Source organism: Leptonychotes weddellii, chromosome 9, assembly GCF_054177405.1.
Source record: "Leptonychotes weddellii isolate Sample4059 chromosome 9, ASM5417740v2, whole genome shotgun sequence".
NCBI classification, from domain to species: domain Eukaryota; kingdom Metazoa; phylum Chordata; class Mammalia; order Carnivora; family Phocidae; genus Leptonychotes; species Leptonychotes weddellii.
Genome location: NC_138377.1, coordinates 72,965,434 through 72,982,635, shown reverse-complemented (window position 1 = coordinate 72,982,635; position 17,202 = coordinate 72,965,434). Strand labels below are relative to the sequence as shown.

The window sequence follows — 17,202 nt, the reverse complement described above, 5'->3', positions numbered from 1 at the left end:
AACAAGGAGGACAGTGAGGCTGGAGCAAAGTTTACCCAAAAGAGGGTGGTAGGACTAGAGTCTGAGAGTAAACAGAGGGCCTGGTCCTTTAGGATCTGTGGGCATTGTAAGGGCTCTGCAGGGTACGGGGAACCATGGAGAGTCCTGAGCAGAGGAGTGACATGGTTTGACTTCAGTTTGAAGGCATCATTCAGGTTGCTGTTTGAAAGTAGCAGGGGCAAGGAAGGCAACAATGAGGAAGGAGGTTGTTGCAAAAATCTAGGTGAGAGATGATGGCAGTATGGACCAGAAGGGAAGCATGGAAGGTGCTAAGAGGTAGTTAGATTCTGGGTATGTTTTAAGTGTAAAGCTGATAGGATTTATAACAAATTGATTGTAGACCGTGAGGGGAAGAGGAATTGAGGACAACTTCAAGGTTCTTGGACTGAGTCTGGCAGGATGGAGTTACCATTTACTGAGATAGATAAGGGGGTGGAGTGGGAGTGGGGGTGACTGTGGAGAGGTTTGTTTTTTGACATGTTAGTTTCAAGATGCTTCTTACATCTAAGTAGAGACTTCTTAATAGTCGGTCAAATAAAAGTGGAGTTCAGGGGAGAAGTCTGGGTTGGAGATCGAAACACAGGATTTAGCAGTATATGGATGGCATTTACAGCCAGGGTTTTAAACCCAGTTTTTATTTATTTATTTTTTTAAAAAGATTTTATTTATTTATTTGACAGAGAGAGACACAGCGAGAGAGGGAACACAAGCAGGGGGAGTGGAAGAGGGAGAAGCTGGCTTCCTGCTGAGCAGGGAGCCTGATGTGGGGCTCCATCCCAGGACCCTGGGACCATGACCTGAGCCGAAGGCAGACGCTTAACGACTGAGCCATCCAGGTGCCCTAAACCCAGTTTTTAAACCACTACCCTAGATTGTAGCTGTGGTTCCCCGAGCAACTCATTTCCCCTTTGTCTATTTGCTTCACTGAAAAACACTTAAAGAATACATATCTTATCTACCTAACATAATGAGGCTAAAGGGGCTGTGTATGGGAAAATGCCTTGAAAACTGTAAAGTGCTGTCCGTACTAGAAAGCAGATATTTGATGGTACCGAGGATGAAGAAAATCAGCTGGGGGACCCATGGAAACAGTCTTCATGCGGTGAAGATGGGAGAATCCACAAAAAAAGAAGTGCAAATAAAAAATCATTACTCTTTTGGACTGTAGCCCAATCTTGCAAAAGTACTATTTTTTATTTACGTGGAATTCAAAATATAGCAAGAACTTCAAATACATCATCTTTTCGAGCTGCACAACAATCTTGTGAGGAAGGAATTATTATTCCCATTTTACAGAGGAGGAAACTGAGGTCAGAGAGGATGCCAGACCTACAGAGCATATCAATGGTAGAGAGCCACATAAGCATCCAGGCGCCCTCCTTTCGAGTTCAATGTAAATACGAACAACCCTTTCCCCAGCCACACCGTCCTCAGGAAGACCGAGGAGACAGTAGGGCTGCTCCAGCTCGCGAGGCTCCAACAGCGCTCCTCGCCGCCCCCGGCCCCCACACCTTATTTCAGCATGGTACAGCCCTTTTCTCTTATCGCGAGACTGGAGGCGTAGTGCTTCTGGTTGCCGAGGGAACAGCGTTCCTGGAGGCAGGAGGGCTTTGGACGCGCAGCTTGGTCCCCCTCCAGAGAAGTTGTGGTGGCGGGAAAGACCCCTCCCCTTTGGGGGACAGGGGGTGACGCTGAGTATCAGCGGTGCGCTTCTGCGCCCGTCAATGATCTGCCGACTGGCGACTGCCTCCCGGAGTTTCCGCCGGGAAGGTAAGGCACCGCACCTGTTAGGACCCCACCTCTATCGTCCCGCGACCTGCCGTGGCGTGAGCGGGGCGGAGTCGCGTCTGGGACCAGGGGCTGTCAGGAAGAGGAGCTGGGCCAATGAGAGGGCGGGGCGGAGTCGTGTCAGGCTGCTGGGCCTGGAGACTGGCTGTTAGGGCGAAGGGGCAGGGCCAGTAGGGGGCGGGCTCAGCCGAGGTGGGGCGGGGCTTGGGAGGGAGCCGGCCTGCCCAATTGGGACAGAGGCGTCTGCCTCTACGGAGACTGTCGCCAGCGTTTCCACATTCCTGACCTTAGGACCTTCTATCAGGGAAGATAGAAGGTCCTACTGTCCTGTGCCTTCTTGGACTTTAAGATCTAAAACTTACATTAAAAGGGGCGCCTGGGTGGCCAGTCGTTAAGCGTCTGCCTTCGGCTCGGGTCGTGATCCCAGGGTCCTGGGATCAAGCCCCGCATCTGGCTCCCTGCTCCGCGGGAAGCCTGCTTCTCCCTTTTGTATTCCCTGCTTGTGTTCCCTCTCTCGTTATGTCTCTTTCTGTCAAAAAAATAAATAAATAAAATATTTAAAAAAACCCCTTACATTAAAAATTAATCGCCAGTCATTTGAAATAGACCGTAAATAGCAAAGGATGCGAATAGGTATTTGGGGGGGGAGGGGGAGAAGGTGGCCAGTAAACATTTGGTTGCAGACTCAACTTATCTCGTAATTAAAGAAATGTAAATCAGACTCACATATCTTTGACACTTACCAGACTGACAAAGATGGAAAAGCTTTGATGATAACCAGATTGACCCTAGGCCGGAATGGGGAAAGAGGCACTTTGATCACACACTATTGACAGTGTAATTTGGTACAACCTTTTTGGTGGACAATGTGGCGTCCTACCAAAAGTTGAAAGGCAAGTATTCTTTGACTCAGTGTAGTTTATCATCTACGTATATATTTTGTTTAGCATTACTAAACAAAGATTCACACAAAGAGCTTAACTTAAAATTGTGTGTGCCATTTGTGTGTGTTTGTGTTGGGGAGGAGTAGGTAGGTATAAAGGATAAAAGTTTGCATATGCCTAAAAAAAGTGAGATTCCCCAAGTCTATTAACAGTGGTTCTTGGGGTGAGGAAAATTTTGACTTTTTTTTTTTTTAAAGATTTATTTATGAGAGAGAGAGCATGCATAGGGAGAGAGACAGAGGGAGAGAATCTTCAAGCAGACTTCCAGGAAGGGGAGCCCGACTTGGGGCTCATCCCCTGACCATGAAATCATGACCTGAGCCAAAACCAAGAGTCCAACGCTCAACCGACTAAGGCACCCAGGCACCCTGGAAATTTTGACTTTAAGAAGTTTTACATTCTTCTATATAATTTGACTTTTTGCTTCTCACGGGCAACTATTTCTTACATAATAAATATATAAAATAAAAAAAAACTAACATAAAATAACTTTTAGACATTAAAACCATGAAAATAAATATAATTCCATTTTTTTAAAAGGTTGGCTATTTATTATTACTAAACAGAGGAGGATTCATTTTCTTTCAATTCTTCCTTTCATCCAAAAATACCAGATTATGGCAGCCATGTGTCCCCATTTTGGTTTTAAATGATCTGTGGTGATTGCATTTCTTATAAGCCTGTATGAAAAAGTTTATTTTTTATTTTTATTTTTTAAAGATTTTTATGTATTTGACAGAGAGAGAGACAGCATAAGCAGGGGGAGTGGCAGAGGGAGAAGAAGGAGGAGCCAGCTGTGGGACTTGATCCCAGGACCCCGGGATCATGACCTGAGCCGAAGGCAGATGCTTAACTGACTGAGCCACCCAGGCGCCCCTGAAAAAGTTAAATTAATCTTGTTTGAAATGAATGTTATAAAAAGTTGGTATGTGTTAGTAGTGATTTGTTACAATTTAGAATCTGGTCATATATATCATCTGCTTAATGGAATATCATGAACTAAATAATATTTTATTTTTGAAATACTTTTAATGCAATAAGAAAATGCTTCATCATGTGATGTTAAGTGAGAAATATATGAGTCCAATTTTGGTGGAAACACACAGAGCAAAAATGCATAAGAAATATGCCAAAGAGGGGTGCCTGGGGGGCTCAGTTGGTTAAGTGACTGTCTTCAGCTCAGGTCATGATCCCAGAGTCCTGGGATTGAGCCCCACATCGGGCTCCCTGCTCAGCAGGGAGTCTGCTTCTCCCTCTGCCCTTCAACCCACTCATGCTCTCTCTTTCACTCTCGTTCTCTCTCAAATAAATAAATAAAATCTTAAAAAAATACGCCAATGGTGTTTAGCTCAGCGTGGTGAATATTGGGTGATTTTTATTTATTTTTGAATACACTTTAATATATTCTAGACATTTTCCTACAATAAATAAATAAATTATGAATTCAAGATGTACTTATTAGAAAATCAGAAAATACATATAAGCGAAAGATAAAATAAAAGACCAAGAACAGGGGTGACTCAGTTGGTTAAGCGTCTGCCTTCAGCTCAAGTCATGATCTCAGGGTCATGGGATCAAGCCTTACACTGGGCTCCCTGCTCAGCAGGGAGCCTGCTTCTCTTTCTCCTTCTGCTGCTGCTCCCCCTGCTTGTGTTCTCTCTCTCTCTCTCTATATATATCAAATAAATAAATAAAATCTTCCAAAAAAAAAAAAGACCAAGAACATCCATGAACCCACCAATCCAGAAGAACCCACCTCTGTTACTTCTCTGGTTTGTTACCATAGTTCAGGTCCCTTTGTGTATATTTCTTTAATTAGAGAATTGAACTCTTTTTTTTTTTTTTTAGCAAGATATCGACATTTAGGACGATATTTTCTTTCTTTTCCTTTTTTTGGATATTTTCTTTCTTTCCTTCTTTCTCCTCTCCATCCCCCCCTTCTTTCTTTCTTTCTTTCTTTGCCTATGTAGAAAAAAGTAATGGATAAAGGGCATTGAATTAGGATCTTATAGATGTATTTTCAATATTTAAGAAGAACTCTCAATAGCCACATAGAAATTCCACAAGAAAAAACATTGTCAAGGAAAGTAATCAAATGATAATTAAATACTTATAATGACAGAAGCACTAAATGTTAATTTAACCAAATACTATGCCATAACTATATTGAGTGTATGTGGGGAGGAGTGAATTCCTGTGTGTGAATTCCTTGTTTATGCCCTTAGCCAGTTTTCTATTGGAATGTTTCTTTTTCTTACATATTGGTAAGATTTCCTTAAATATGTAAATTCATTAACCTTTTGTGTATCATATAACCTTTTGTGTTGCATATATTTTCCCTAGTTTCTCAGGTGCCTTTTAGTTTAATTTAGAGTTCTTTGTGTTTGTTTGTTTTTTGACATTCAAGAGCATTAAATGTTATGTGATCAAATCTGTTAGTCTCTTCCTTTTTGATTTATGCTCTTGGTGTTATCTTTAGTAAGTCATTAACTTACTACGTAAATTATTTTTATATTTCCTTTCAGTCCCTTGGAGATTTCTTATTTTACATTTATTTATTATTTTAAAAATTAGTTTTTACTTTTATTAAAGTAGTATAATAAAAAATGTCGAACTCTACTATAACATTTACAATAGAAGAAAAGAGAAACAATTCCTAGTCTCACTCTCCAGAGGCAACCATCCTGAACTCGTAAATATAATGCTTATTTTTTGGCTTTATCAATTTTTGGGCATTCTCTTTGATTTGCTATTAAGACAGATTAGATATTTTATACTACCTCTCCTTTTATGTACTCCTGCCCAGATACACTCAATACAAGTAAGGCGCAGTATTTGGTTAAATCATTTAGTGCTTCTGTCATTATAAGTATTTAATTATCATTTGATTACTTTCTTTGACAATGCTTTATTTTTCTTGTGGAATTTCTATGTGGCTATTGAGATTTCTTCTTAACCATTGAAAATACATCTGTAAGATCCTAATTCAATGCCCTTTATCTATTACTTTTTTCTACATAGGCAAAATCATAAGATTGTCAGTTATATCCCCACCGAGCCTGGGAACTGTATTTTATTTAATTTCTTATTTTCAGGAACAAATATAATAGAAGAGACCTATTTCTAAAGCAAATTGAAAGATTTCTGGAGCCTTTTAGATGATCCATGTCATTACGGTTCTCTGTGCTTCTTCTCCCTTTACTGACAAGTATTATACCAGCTCTGCAAATGCTTCCATCTCATTGCTCCCTCTGTAAGCTATAAGTCTCCCTTGACAGGCTGCTCAGGGCATTTACAAGACTTTTGGCCTTTTGGTGACTTATGCTTTTTGATTGTGACGTGATGGGCCATGGTGATCCGTCATCCCACAATAATAATGTCAGCGCCTTCCTGAGTGAGCCCGAATGCTTTTGCAGAGTTTGAATAATGCTGAGATCAATGCCTTTTTCATTTGCTAAGATGGAAAGAGTTGACCTACTGGTCCCTTAAGCATCAGCTTTGGCACACTGAATGGTTGGAGGCCAAATCATATTATCCCTCTGTGTGCCTTGGAGGGATGTTCGTGCTTCCTCCTGTATCCAAAACTTCCTTGGACTCTGCCTCTGCTTTCAAAAAAAGAAAGAAAGATGAGTCATTTTGTAGGGTAAAAAAAGGACATTGTTTACACTCACTGGGGCCAGAGGCAATTGTTTTTCCTCTTTCTGTTATGAGACAAATGGTTTAATTCATAATTAATAGAAATTTAGAGAAATTATGAAATTTAGGGAAGGATTGTTGGAAGATCCATTTACATGTAAAGCTAAGTATGAGAAGGCAAAATCTGGAATTCTCCCTATTTCTTCCATTTTTCTCAGCATGCATGATACCCGAGCATTACTGAGCAGATCTGGAATGGTCCTGATCTAGGGCACAGTTTGGAAGGATCAAGGTGCCTGCAGTGCCCAAGTTCTCCCACTAGTTTAAACCATCCTGCCTAATAATCCTTGCTTCAGAAAACAGCATTGGGAATAGGGAGCCAGAGGGGTGACAGGCCTGTGGATGGTGTCACACGAAAAATAGAAATTGGCAATTTGGGGCCAGATAGTAAGGGTGTGTCCTCTAGCAGAGAAAGTAGGTTTTGTTTTCTTGTTTCTTTCTTTCTTTTTTTTTTTTTTTTTTTTAAGATTTTATTTATTTATTTGACAGAGAGCACAAGCAGGGGGAGCAGCAGAGGGAGAGGGAGAAGCAGACTCCCCACTGAGCAGGGAGCCCGATGTGGGGCTTGATCCCAGGACCCTGAGATCATGACCTGAGCCGAAGGCAGACGCTTAACCGACTGAGCCACCCAGGCACCCCTTGTTCTCTTGTTTCTGAGGGTGAAGTAGAATCATGGGTTTTTTTTTTTTTTAAAGATTTTATTTTTATTTATTTGACAGAGAAAGACACAGTGAGAGAGGGAACACAAATGGGGAGTGGGAGAGGGAGAAGCAGACTCCCTGCCGAGCAGGGAGCCCGATGTGGGACTCGATCCCGGGACTCCAGGATCATGACCTGAGCCGAAGGCAGTCGCTTAACCAACTGAGCCACCCAGGTGCCCGAATCATGGGTTTTAAAAGTGGGGGATTGATAGAAAAAGAGGGGTGACCAGGAGATGGGTACTCCATGAAAATGTGGTACTGAGGAGGAGAGGAGAAGTCAGAGCTGAAAGCTGAGCTAGAATAGGAAGCGCTAGATAGAATAAGGAAGGCAAAACCAGGAGAAAGGGGAGGCCTTATGCATCATTATGATGAAATGAATCTGGGTTGAGAGGCTTGGTGCTCCATGAGTATCTTCTCAGGCCAAGGACACAGTAAATGTTTCTTTTTGAGGCGCAGGAAGCCCCTGAGATAGCAGTCACTCTGCATTCTTTTTTAACCACTCTCCGAATCTAACATCCTGGTCAGAATGTTTTCCACCTGTAGTGACATAAAATCCCTGGACACAGACGTCTTTTGGTGAAATTAGGATACTGTGACTTTGGTGGCAATATAATCCTTATTTAACAAAGATTCTGGGTTAATTGCGCACTAACTCTAATGACACATGTAAGCATACAGGTCATAACTTGCTTTAATTTCTTGTTTGTTTCAGGATATCAATGGATATTATAAAGGGGAACTTAGATGGAATTTCAAAACCAGCCTCAAATTCAAGAACACGTCCTGGGAGCAGAGGTTCAAATACTTCTTTGGAGGTGCTCTCACCGGAACCAGCATCCTTCAAGGTACTTTTGCTGTTTAGAAATGATTTCACGTCCTTCTCCTGAACTCTAGCACTTGGTAAACCAAAGCTGTTGTTAACATCCCACTTAAGGGATCCTCTTTAGAGGGTATGTTCTGGGAGCACTCATAGATTTCTTCTCGGATTTTACTTTAGATCATTTAATATGAAAATTCTGTGTTCTTCTTTACTTCCTTCTCTCCCTCCCTCTTTTGTTTTTGTTTTTGTTTTTGGAGTATGGCTTATTTGTTCACAGTTGTACTTTGCTAATGCTCATTTGTAAATTTTTCTTTTTCATAAAAAATCTTTGTATTCCAATATCTACTATGCCGCCATTGACTCTTAATATGAAAAAGGTTCAGTAATTTAAAAAAAAAAAAGTTTGGGTCAAAGACCATGTGGTATATATTTAGTAGGTACCTTACCTGGCCTGACTTCCTTTTCTTTTCTTTAGTAGTCTCTTTTTCTTTTCCTAAATTATCTAAACCTGATGTTTTTTAAGGAATCAGTTGTTTTAAAAATATTAATTTATTTTAGAGAGCGAGAGAGAGAGAGTGCACTAGCAGGAGGGGCAGAGGATGAAGGAGAGGGAATCTCAAGCAGACTCCCCACTGAGTGTAGGAGCCAGATGCCGGGCTCGATCTCACGACCCTGAGCCGAAACCAAGAGTCAGATGCTTAACCAACTGTGCCATCCAGGTGCCCCAGAAATCAGTTTTTCCATCAGCGGTATGGGACTATTTGTTTTAAGCTTGTGGCAAACAAAAATTTGAAACCTTATGGTGAAAAAAGGTTTTCAAGTTTATGAATCCATGCTCATTTATTCTTTTGATTTCTGGACTAGAGTCTATGTTTAGAGTGTTATGATTTAGTGCAGGAAATAGAAAGCACTCTGGGCATTTCCAGCAGACGGGGATTGAATACCAGAAGTTCAGTTTCTCAGAATCAGTGGACGGCCAGAGGGAAAGGAAATCATGGGAGGGGACTGCCCTTGGATTGTTGGTTCGTAGGTTACATCTCCGTGACCGAAATAGAAAAGCTGTCTTCTACACCGCCACCAGTCCCTCAGAACTACAAAACTGGTGACTAGACATACAGAGATGACTGCCTTTGGTATTTCTTGCCAACTTCCTATCAGGAGCTTGGGAAGATGGCTTCTACTTCATGTCTGCAGGCTAAATCTTGTGCAGATGTATAACTATAAGTGGCTTGTTAAAATCCCAGGTCTAGCTCAGCTCTCTCTTTTGTTTCATCTAATCCTGCATCATTACTGTGTGTTAACTCTTGTTAGTTGTGTAATAATTTTTTTTTTAAAGATTTTATTTATTTATATGAGAGAGAGAATGAGATAGAGAGAGCATGAGAGGGGGGAGGGTCAGAGGGAGAAGCAGACTCCCCGCCGAGCAGGGATCCCGATGCGGGACTCGATCCTGGGACTCCAGGATCATGACCTGAGCCGAAGGCAGTCGCCTAACCAACTGAGCCACCCAGGCGCCCAGTTGTGTAATAATTTTTGATATCTGGTAGGATGTATCTCCCCATCTTATTCTTTTTCTAGAACCGTCTTCGCTATTCTTGGCTTTTTGTTCTTTCTGTATTTTAGATTGGTTTTTCAAGTCTTGTGAAAATTGCTCTTGGGGTTTTGACTGAAATTGGCTTTGAATTTATAGGTTAATTTGGAGAGTTTCTAACTTTATGATACTAAATCTTATTTATTAACATTGTATCTCATTGACTTGTTTCTTTTTTCTTTTTTTTGGTGGGCAGCAAAGCAACATTTATTAAGCGATAGTACAGAGCTCCCAAAGAGGGAGGGAACCCAAGAGGGTTGCCCTCATTGACTTGTTTCTAATTTAAAAATATACATACTGTAAAATTACTTTTTTATTTTTTACTTATCTGTTTTAAAAAAAGATTTTATTTATTTATTTGAGAGAGAACGAGCATGAGTGGGGTGAGGGGCAGAGGGACAAGCAGACTCTCCGCTGAGTGAGGAGCCCAGTGTGGGGCTTGATCCCAGGACCCTGAGATCATGACCTAAGCCAAAGTCAGATGCTTAACCAACCGAGCCACCCAGGCATCCCAAAATTTACTCTTTTTAGTGTACAGTTATGAGTTTGGGAAATGTGTAGAGTGATACCATCACAATAAAGATATAGGACAGTTCTATCACCCCTCAAAAATTTCTTCATGCTACCCCTTTGTCCTTATTGAGTCTCTCCTACTTTTTAGTGTTAATTATTATGCATAGTGTATTATTAATTTCAGAGGTACAGTTCAGTGATTCATCAGTTACATATAACACCCAATGCTCATTACATCACATGCCCTCCTTAATGCCCATCACCCTGTTATCCCATCCCCCCACTGACCTCCTCCCCAGCATCCCTCAATTTGTTTCCTGTGATTAAGTCTGTTATGGTTTGTCTCCCTCTCTGATTTCATATTATTTTATTTTTCTCTCTCTTCCCCTATGAGCCTGTGTTTTGTTTCTTAAATTCCACATATGAGTGAAATCGTATGATAATTGTCTTTCTCTGATTGACTTACTTCACTTAGCATAATATCCTCTAGTTCCATCCACGTTGTTGCAAATGGTAAGATTTCATTTTTTGATGGCTGCATAATATTCCAGTGTGAGTATATGTATGTATATATCTATATATATATCACCTGTTCTTTATCCATTCATCTGTTGATGGGCATCTGGGCTCTTTCCATAGTTTGGCTATTTCAATTTCCCCTACTCTTAATCCTGGAAACTCCTGATCTATTCTCTACCTATTGTTTTTCTTTTTCCAGAGAGTCATATGAATAGAATTAAAAAGTATGTAGCTTTTGAGTCTGGCTTTGCCTGTTGGCACAATGCATTTGAGACTCTGTATTGTTATATATATCAATAGTTCACTCCTTTTTACTGATGAGTGGTGTTCCATTGTGTGGGTGTTCCACAGTTTGTTTATCCATTCACATGTTAAGGAACATTTGGATTGTTTGCAGGTTTTGGTGATTATGAAGAAAGCTGCTATTAATATTTGTATACTGATTTTTTGGGGGGGAAGTAGTTTTTTATTTTTCTTGGGTAAATACCTAGGAGTTGGATTGCTGGGTTGTATGGTAAGTATATGTTTAACTAAAAGAAACTGCAAAACTGTTTTCTGTTCCCATGAGAAATATGAGAGTTCCAATGCTCTGCATTTTCACCAGCAGTTGATAGTGTTAGTTTTTTTTTAAAAAAAGCTATTCTCAGGGCGCCTGGGTGGCTCAGTCATTAAGCGTCTGCCTTCGGCTCAGCTCACGATCCCAGGGTTCTGGGATTGAGCCCCGCGTCGGGCTCCCTGCTCAGCGGGAAGCCTGCTTTTCCCTCTCCCACTCCCCCTGCTTGTGTTCCCTCTCTCGCTGTCTCTCTCTCCCTGTCAAATAAATAAAATCTTTAAAAAGAAAAGAAAAATTCTCAGCCATTGTTTTTCAAATGTTTCTAATATTGCCTCCTTTTTTTCCCTTGCATCATCCTGAAAGTCATATTAAATGTCTGTTGAAATTTTCCCTTCTATACTTTATGTCTCTTACCTTCTTTTTAATATTTTCTATTCATTTCTTTCTCTGTGCTTTATCCTGGGAATTTTTAACACATATTTTTAAATTTTTGAATTCTTTCTTACACGATGTCAAATCTACTCTTTAATCCATTGAATTTTTATTTTTATTATTTTTTATTTTTTTAAAGATTTTATTTATTTATTTGATATATATGTAGAGAGAACACAAGCAGGGGGAGTGGTAGGCAGAGGGAGAAGGAGGCTCACCGATGAGCAGAGAGCCCGATGTGGGGTTTGATCCCAGGAGCCTGGGATCATGACCTGAATCGAAGGCAAATGCCCAACCATCTGAACCCCCCAGGCATCCCTAATCCATCGAATTTTTATTATTTGTTTATTTATTCTTAAAGATTTTATTTATTTGTTTGACAGAGACATAGCGAGAGAGGGAACACAAGCAGGGGGAGTGGGAGAGGGAGAAGCAGGCTTCCCGCTGAGCAGGGAGCCCGATGCGGGACTCGATCCCAGGACCCTGGGATCACGACCTGAGCCGAAGGCAGACGCCTAACGACTGAGCTACCGAGGCGCCGCTCCATCGAATTTTTAAAGTTAATGATACATTTTTAATTTCTGGAAGCTCTTTTTAGTTTATTTCCAAATAAACTAAAGATGGTTGGTGCTAATGGAGTGGGGAGCTATGGGTAAAATTATAAAATGGGCAAAGTTTGCCTTTTATTCTCCAGTTTCATCTTTTTGCTTCATTGCTTCCTGCTCATTCCAAGAGGATCATATGGGATGATATATATAAAAGGTCTTTTTGTGTCCTGAAGTGTGTTATTATCCAAGTATATTGCTAATATCTAGTTATGTTTTATATATTCTGTATTCCCCTATATAAAAACCATTCTCTGGGGAAGGGCGGCCAAATTCATTTATGCCAAGATAGAAATAACCGACAGGGCTCATGTGATCTCTGCCAGCAATTTCAGCATTTTCACAGAACTATATAGCCTAAAGGATTTACTGGGTATCATGGCATGGAAGGCTTTAACCCGGCCTTTCACAGAAGTGTGTTTTCGAACAGGGCATCCTCTTTAACACCTCCAAGATTACACAGAGGAGGCATTGTTTTGCTTGTTTATAGGTTAGGCCTCCACTGGTTTCATTCTACACTGGCTCTGTTTTCTTCTTTGTTAAATCAGCGTAGTCATGTCTATAGCATAGCGTCACTGTGAGCAGTGAATGAGGCAGAGTGTGGAAAGTATTTAGCCCAGGGCCTGCCCGGTATTAATTCCTCAGGAAATGTTGGCTCTGAGGATTATCCCACTGACTCGGCTCAGTTCTGCTGGGGCTTACGTCCTAGTCCAGGTGAACAGAGATGCTCACGTGCAGCCCTGTGTCCCTGGAGCTTAATTCTCCACACCAGCCCCTTCTGCCCTGGCGATTCACAAGGGGGCACAGATTACCGTGGCTGAGAGTTGACCACGTGGGTGCAGAGAGAACAGAAAACCCTCCAAAGGCTGGATTCCTCCATTGGGAGGGGAAAGGTGTTCCTCCCAGAAGCGACTGACTCTCTCTCTCTCTCTGAGGTTTTGCCTCTCTCTTGGGCCAAATTCACTTCCACTGTGACTCTCACTGCCACTCGCAGCTGTCAGGGCACTACGATCCCTGTTTCTTTTCCTGATGCAGCCATGGGTGTCTTTTCTTGTTCTCTCAGGAAAACACAGCTGCCCCCAACTGATGTTTTCAAAATGAGCCTTGCTAAAATAGAAAAAGAAACCAAAATGAAATAGAAAAACTGTGAATAGCATAAAAATAATCACCAAAGCACAGGGTTCTGACTTGAAGAATCTCATTAGAAACACATCTCTGTTCAGACTCTTGGCTTTTCAACTCTTCAATAGCCACACATGGCTAGTGGCCCTCGAATGGGACAGCATAGCTCTAGACCTCTGACTCTTCATCCGAGTGTAAGCTCAGGGAGCAGGCACCATCATGCTTCATCTCCAGAGCTGGCAGACAATGGTTCCTTTTGGGACTGATTCCTGACCCTTCTCCACATTGCTGGAAATTGCTGGAGAATGGGGCATATCTCTTTGGTGCAAATGTTACTAAATTTAGTTGTGTAGTTAAATTATATTCAATTAAAAAGTGTTCTATTTCTAGACTAGTTGAACACTAATGTAAGTATGTGAGGACACACATACACTGGTGTTCAACTAGTCTAGAAATGTAAAGTTTTAAAGAATATATTATTGGGGTGCCTGGGTGGCTCAGATGGTTAAGCGTCTGCCTTTGGCTTGGGTCATGATCCCAGGGTGCTGGGATTGAGCCCCACGTCCGGCTCCCTGCTCAGCGGGGAGCCTGCTTCTCCCTCTGCTTCTCCCCCTGCTCGTGTGCTCTCTCTCTCTGTGTCTTGAATGAATAAATAAAATCTTTAAAAAAAATAAAGAATATACTAGTTATGAAAACTATTTCTTTGGAAATAATTTAGGTTGATGCTGCAATCAAGTTGAACTCTGGTAAAGAGAACTACTCAGACAGCAGTAATGCAGAGGAAAGTAGAAACGATGATGATAAAGGGGAAAAGGATTCTGAGAAACCAAAATTGGCGGAGGATGGATCAGATGAAGATCTGAACTTCATTCACCATCAGACAATCCCTGAATGTTCAGGTAGGATAATCACTAGGTGATTGGTTAATGACAATGACAGATATTATAGTTAAAATATTAGAGTTACATGTGTTTTTTATCTGCTATGTAGAAATAATAGTTAAGAGGCATACCTTTGTGAGCACCGTTCTTTTTTACAATAATGTTGAGTCCTTAAAAACACTTAAAAAATAGTGAAATATGTCATTTAATAAAATTGTTATTGTGGGGGCGCCTGGGTGGCTCAGTCGTTAAGCATCTGCCTTCGGCTCAGGTCATGATCCCAGGATCCTGGGATTGAGCCCCGCATCGGGCTCCCTGCTCCGCGGGAAGCCTGCTTCTCCCTCTCCCACTCCCCCTGCTTGTGTTCCCCCTCCAGGGAGGATTGCTGAGACCCTTTTAAGAATTTTGCGAAGTAAAAAACTACTTTCATCATAATACTGATATATCAATAATACAATTCAGTATAATACTGAAATAATGTTATTTGCCTTTTCGCCCACTGAATGGACATTTGCAGTGATGGTACAAAAGCAATGGGGAGTAAAATTGCCAGGGCTTTCACATGAATAAAGGCAATGTATCACATTGTACTAGTAGTCATTGTGTTCTTCATGACCAGACACTGGCAGAAGAAAGAAATAGCCAGTGTCATTCAAGAACATCTTTGATGGAGCAGTAAAAATTATTAATCGTATTAAATCTTGATTTTCGAATATACATCTTTATAATTGCCTGAGAGGCAAAATGGGAGGTATATAAAGCAATTCTGCTGTAAGCTAAAATGTGAAGTTTGTGTTGAGGAGTACTTGTATGATAGTTTAAGTTGAGAACTGAACTGGCCACTTTTTTTTTTTTTTTTTAAAGATTTTATTTATTTGACAGAGAGAGAGATAGTGAGAGCAGGAACACAAGCAGGGAGAGTGGGAGAGGGAGAAGCAGGCTCCCCGTGGAGCAGGGAGCCCGATGCGGGGCTCGATAACAGGACCCTGGGATCATGACCTGAGCCGAAGGCAGATGCCTAATGACTGAGCCACCCAGGCGCCCTAACTGGCCACTTTTTAATGGGACACCATTCTTATGCGAAAGAATGACTGACAGACAAACTATTATCATTCAGACTTGGGTATTTGGCAGCCATTTTTTTTTTAAGGTGAAATGAGCCTTTTACTTCAAGGAAAATAATTGACAGTATCTTTTGTCAATGATAAAATTTGGGCTTTCAAGTGAAAACTAGAAATTTGGAAAACTTGTGTATACCATTCCAATACTTAGACTTTTCTGGTAAAATTTGATGACAGAACTAACCAATGAGATTTTTAAAAATATTAAATATTAAATGTGTTAACATTTTGAAGGTCTGCATAATTCAGTGAACCACTATTTTCCAAATGACCAATGCAGGGTAAAAGATCCATTTAGCATGAAAGATAGATGCATGGGTTTTAATAGAACAAATACAAAAAGCTCACTGATATGGTCACAGATTTCACATTACAACTACTCTTTAAGAAACTACCCCTTGTCGAATTTTGATGTAGTATCAAAGAAGAGTATCCACAATTATCTGAGAAAGTTATTACATTTCTCCTCCCCTTTCCAAGTATATGTCTTTATGAGGCCAGATTTTCTTCAAGTACTCTAAGTGAAACAAGAGATTGCAATAGATTGTACAAACAGATTTGAGAATCTAGATGCCTTTTTTTTTTGAGAATCTAGATGTCTTCTATCAAGCTAGATATTAAAAATTTAAAACAATGCCATTCTTAATAATTTTTTAGAGTATATAGTTATTTGTCATAAAAATGTTATATTTATGTTAATATGTAATTACTAGTAACATCATTTTTAAATGAATAAATATTTTTTTCAGTTTTGATTTCTAAAATGGTAATTATCAATAGATGTAACATAAACAAAAGCTACTTTGGGTTCTCAATAATTTTTAAGGCTATAAAGGGAAGCTGAGGTCATAAACTTTGAGAACTGCTGACTTAGAGTATGTCTGGGATGAGGTTAGCTCTCAAAGTTGGGCCAGGAGCCTCAGGATCACAGTTATCAGGAAATGAGGCATTATAGTTGAGATTAGCTGTTGGCCCAGTTTATTTTTATTTTTATTATTTTTTTAAGATTTTATTTATTTGACAGAGAGAGCACAAGCAGAGGGTGAGAGGGGGAGAAGCAGGCTCCCTGCTGAGCAAGGAGCCCGATGTGGGACTCGATCCCGGGACTCCGGGATTATGACCCGGGCTGAAGGCAGCTGCTTAACCGACTGAGCCACCCAGGCGTCCCTGCTGTTGGCCCAGTTTAAAGATTTAATATATTTTATTTATTTGAGAGAGAGAGAGAGAGAGAGTGCATGTGTGGGCATAAGTGGGGGAGCAGCAGAGGGAGAGGGACAAGCAGACTCCATGCTGAGCGTGGAGCCCAGCTCCCAGATTTGATCTCATGATCCTGAGATCATGACCCAAGTCAAAATCAAGACTCAGACGTTCAACCCACTGAACCACCCCAGGCACCCTGCTGTTGGCCCAGTTTATGCTGTACTTGTTTATACTGTTTCAAAACTGCCTGAGTTCCTTCATGCATGAGTTCCTGCCATATAGACCACCTATGTATATGGAGGCTGAGAGTGTTAGGATTGGCAGTGAGGAACTAGAACTAAAGCCTGTTGCATTTGAAATAAATAAGCAATAAGGTTTGCAGAGCCTTCTTATTTTTTTTTTTTTATAGCTAATAAGCCAGATTTATTTTTTTTTTTAAGCCAGATTTATTTTTACATAGCCATCAGACAAAACCCTTGGGTTTTGATTCCTTTGTTATTAATAAACCATGACATGTCACTATAAATAAAGTGAACATGTTTTTCTTTTTTTTTTTTTTTATTCTTATGTTAATCCCCATACATTACATCATTAGTTCTAGATGAAGTGTTCCATGATTCATTGTTTGTGCATAACACCCAGTGCTCCATGCAGAACGTGCCCTCCTCAATACCCAC

At 40.7% G+C, this 17,202-nt stretch overlaps 1 protein-coding gene across 1 annotated transcript in view; it reads left to right on the top strand.

Moving 5' to 3' along the window:
• Positions 1-1,600: 1,600 nt before the first annotated feature.
• LOC102740211 (fibrous sheath-interacting protein 1) overlaps positions 1,601-17,202 on the top strand; it is a 59,209-nt gene continuing 43,607 nt past the window's right edge. Inside the window, exons 1-3 of the mRNA XM_081831846.1 lie at positions 1,601-1,809; positions 7,881-8,013; positions 14,042-14,222. Of these exons, the coding sequence (XP_081687972.1) occupies positions 7,888-8,013; positions 14,042-14,222 (307 nt within the window). The 5' untranslated portion in view covers positions 1,601-1,809; positions 7,881-7,887. The remainder of the gene's footprint in view (positions 1,810-7,880; positions 8,014-14,041; positions 14,223-17,202) is intronic.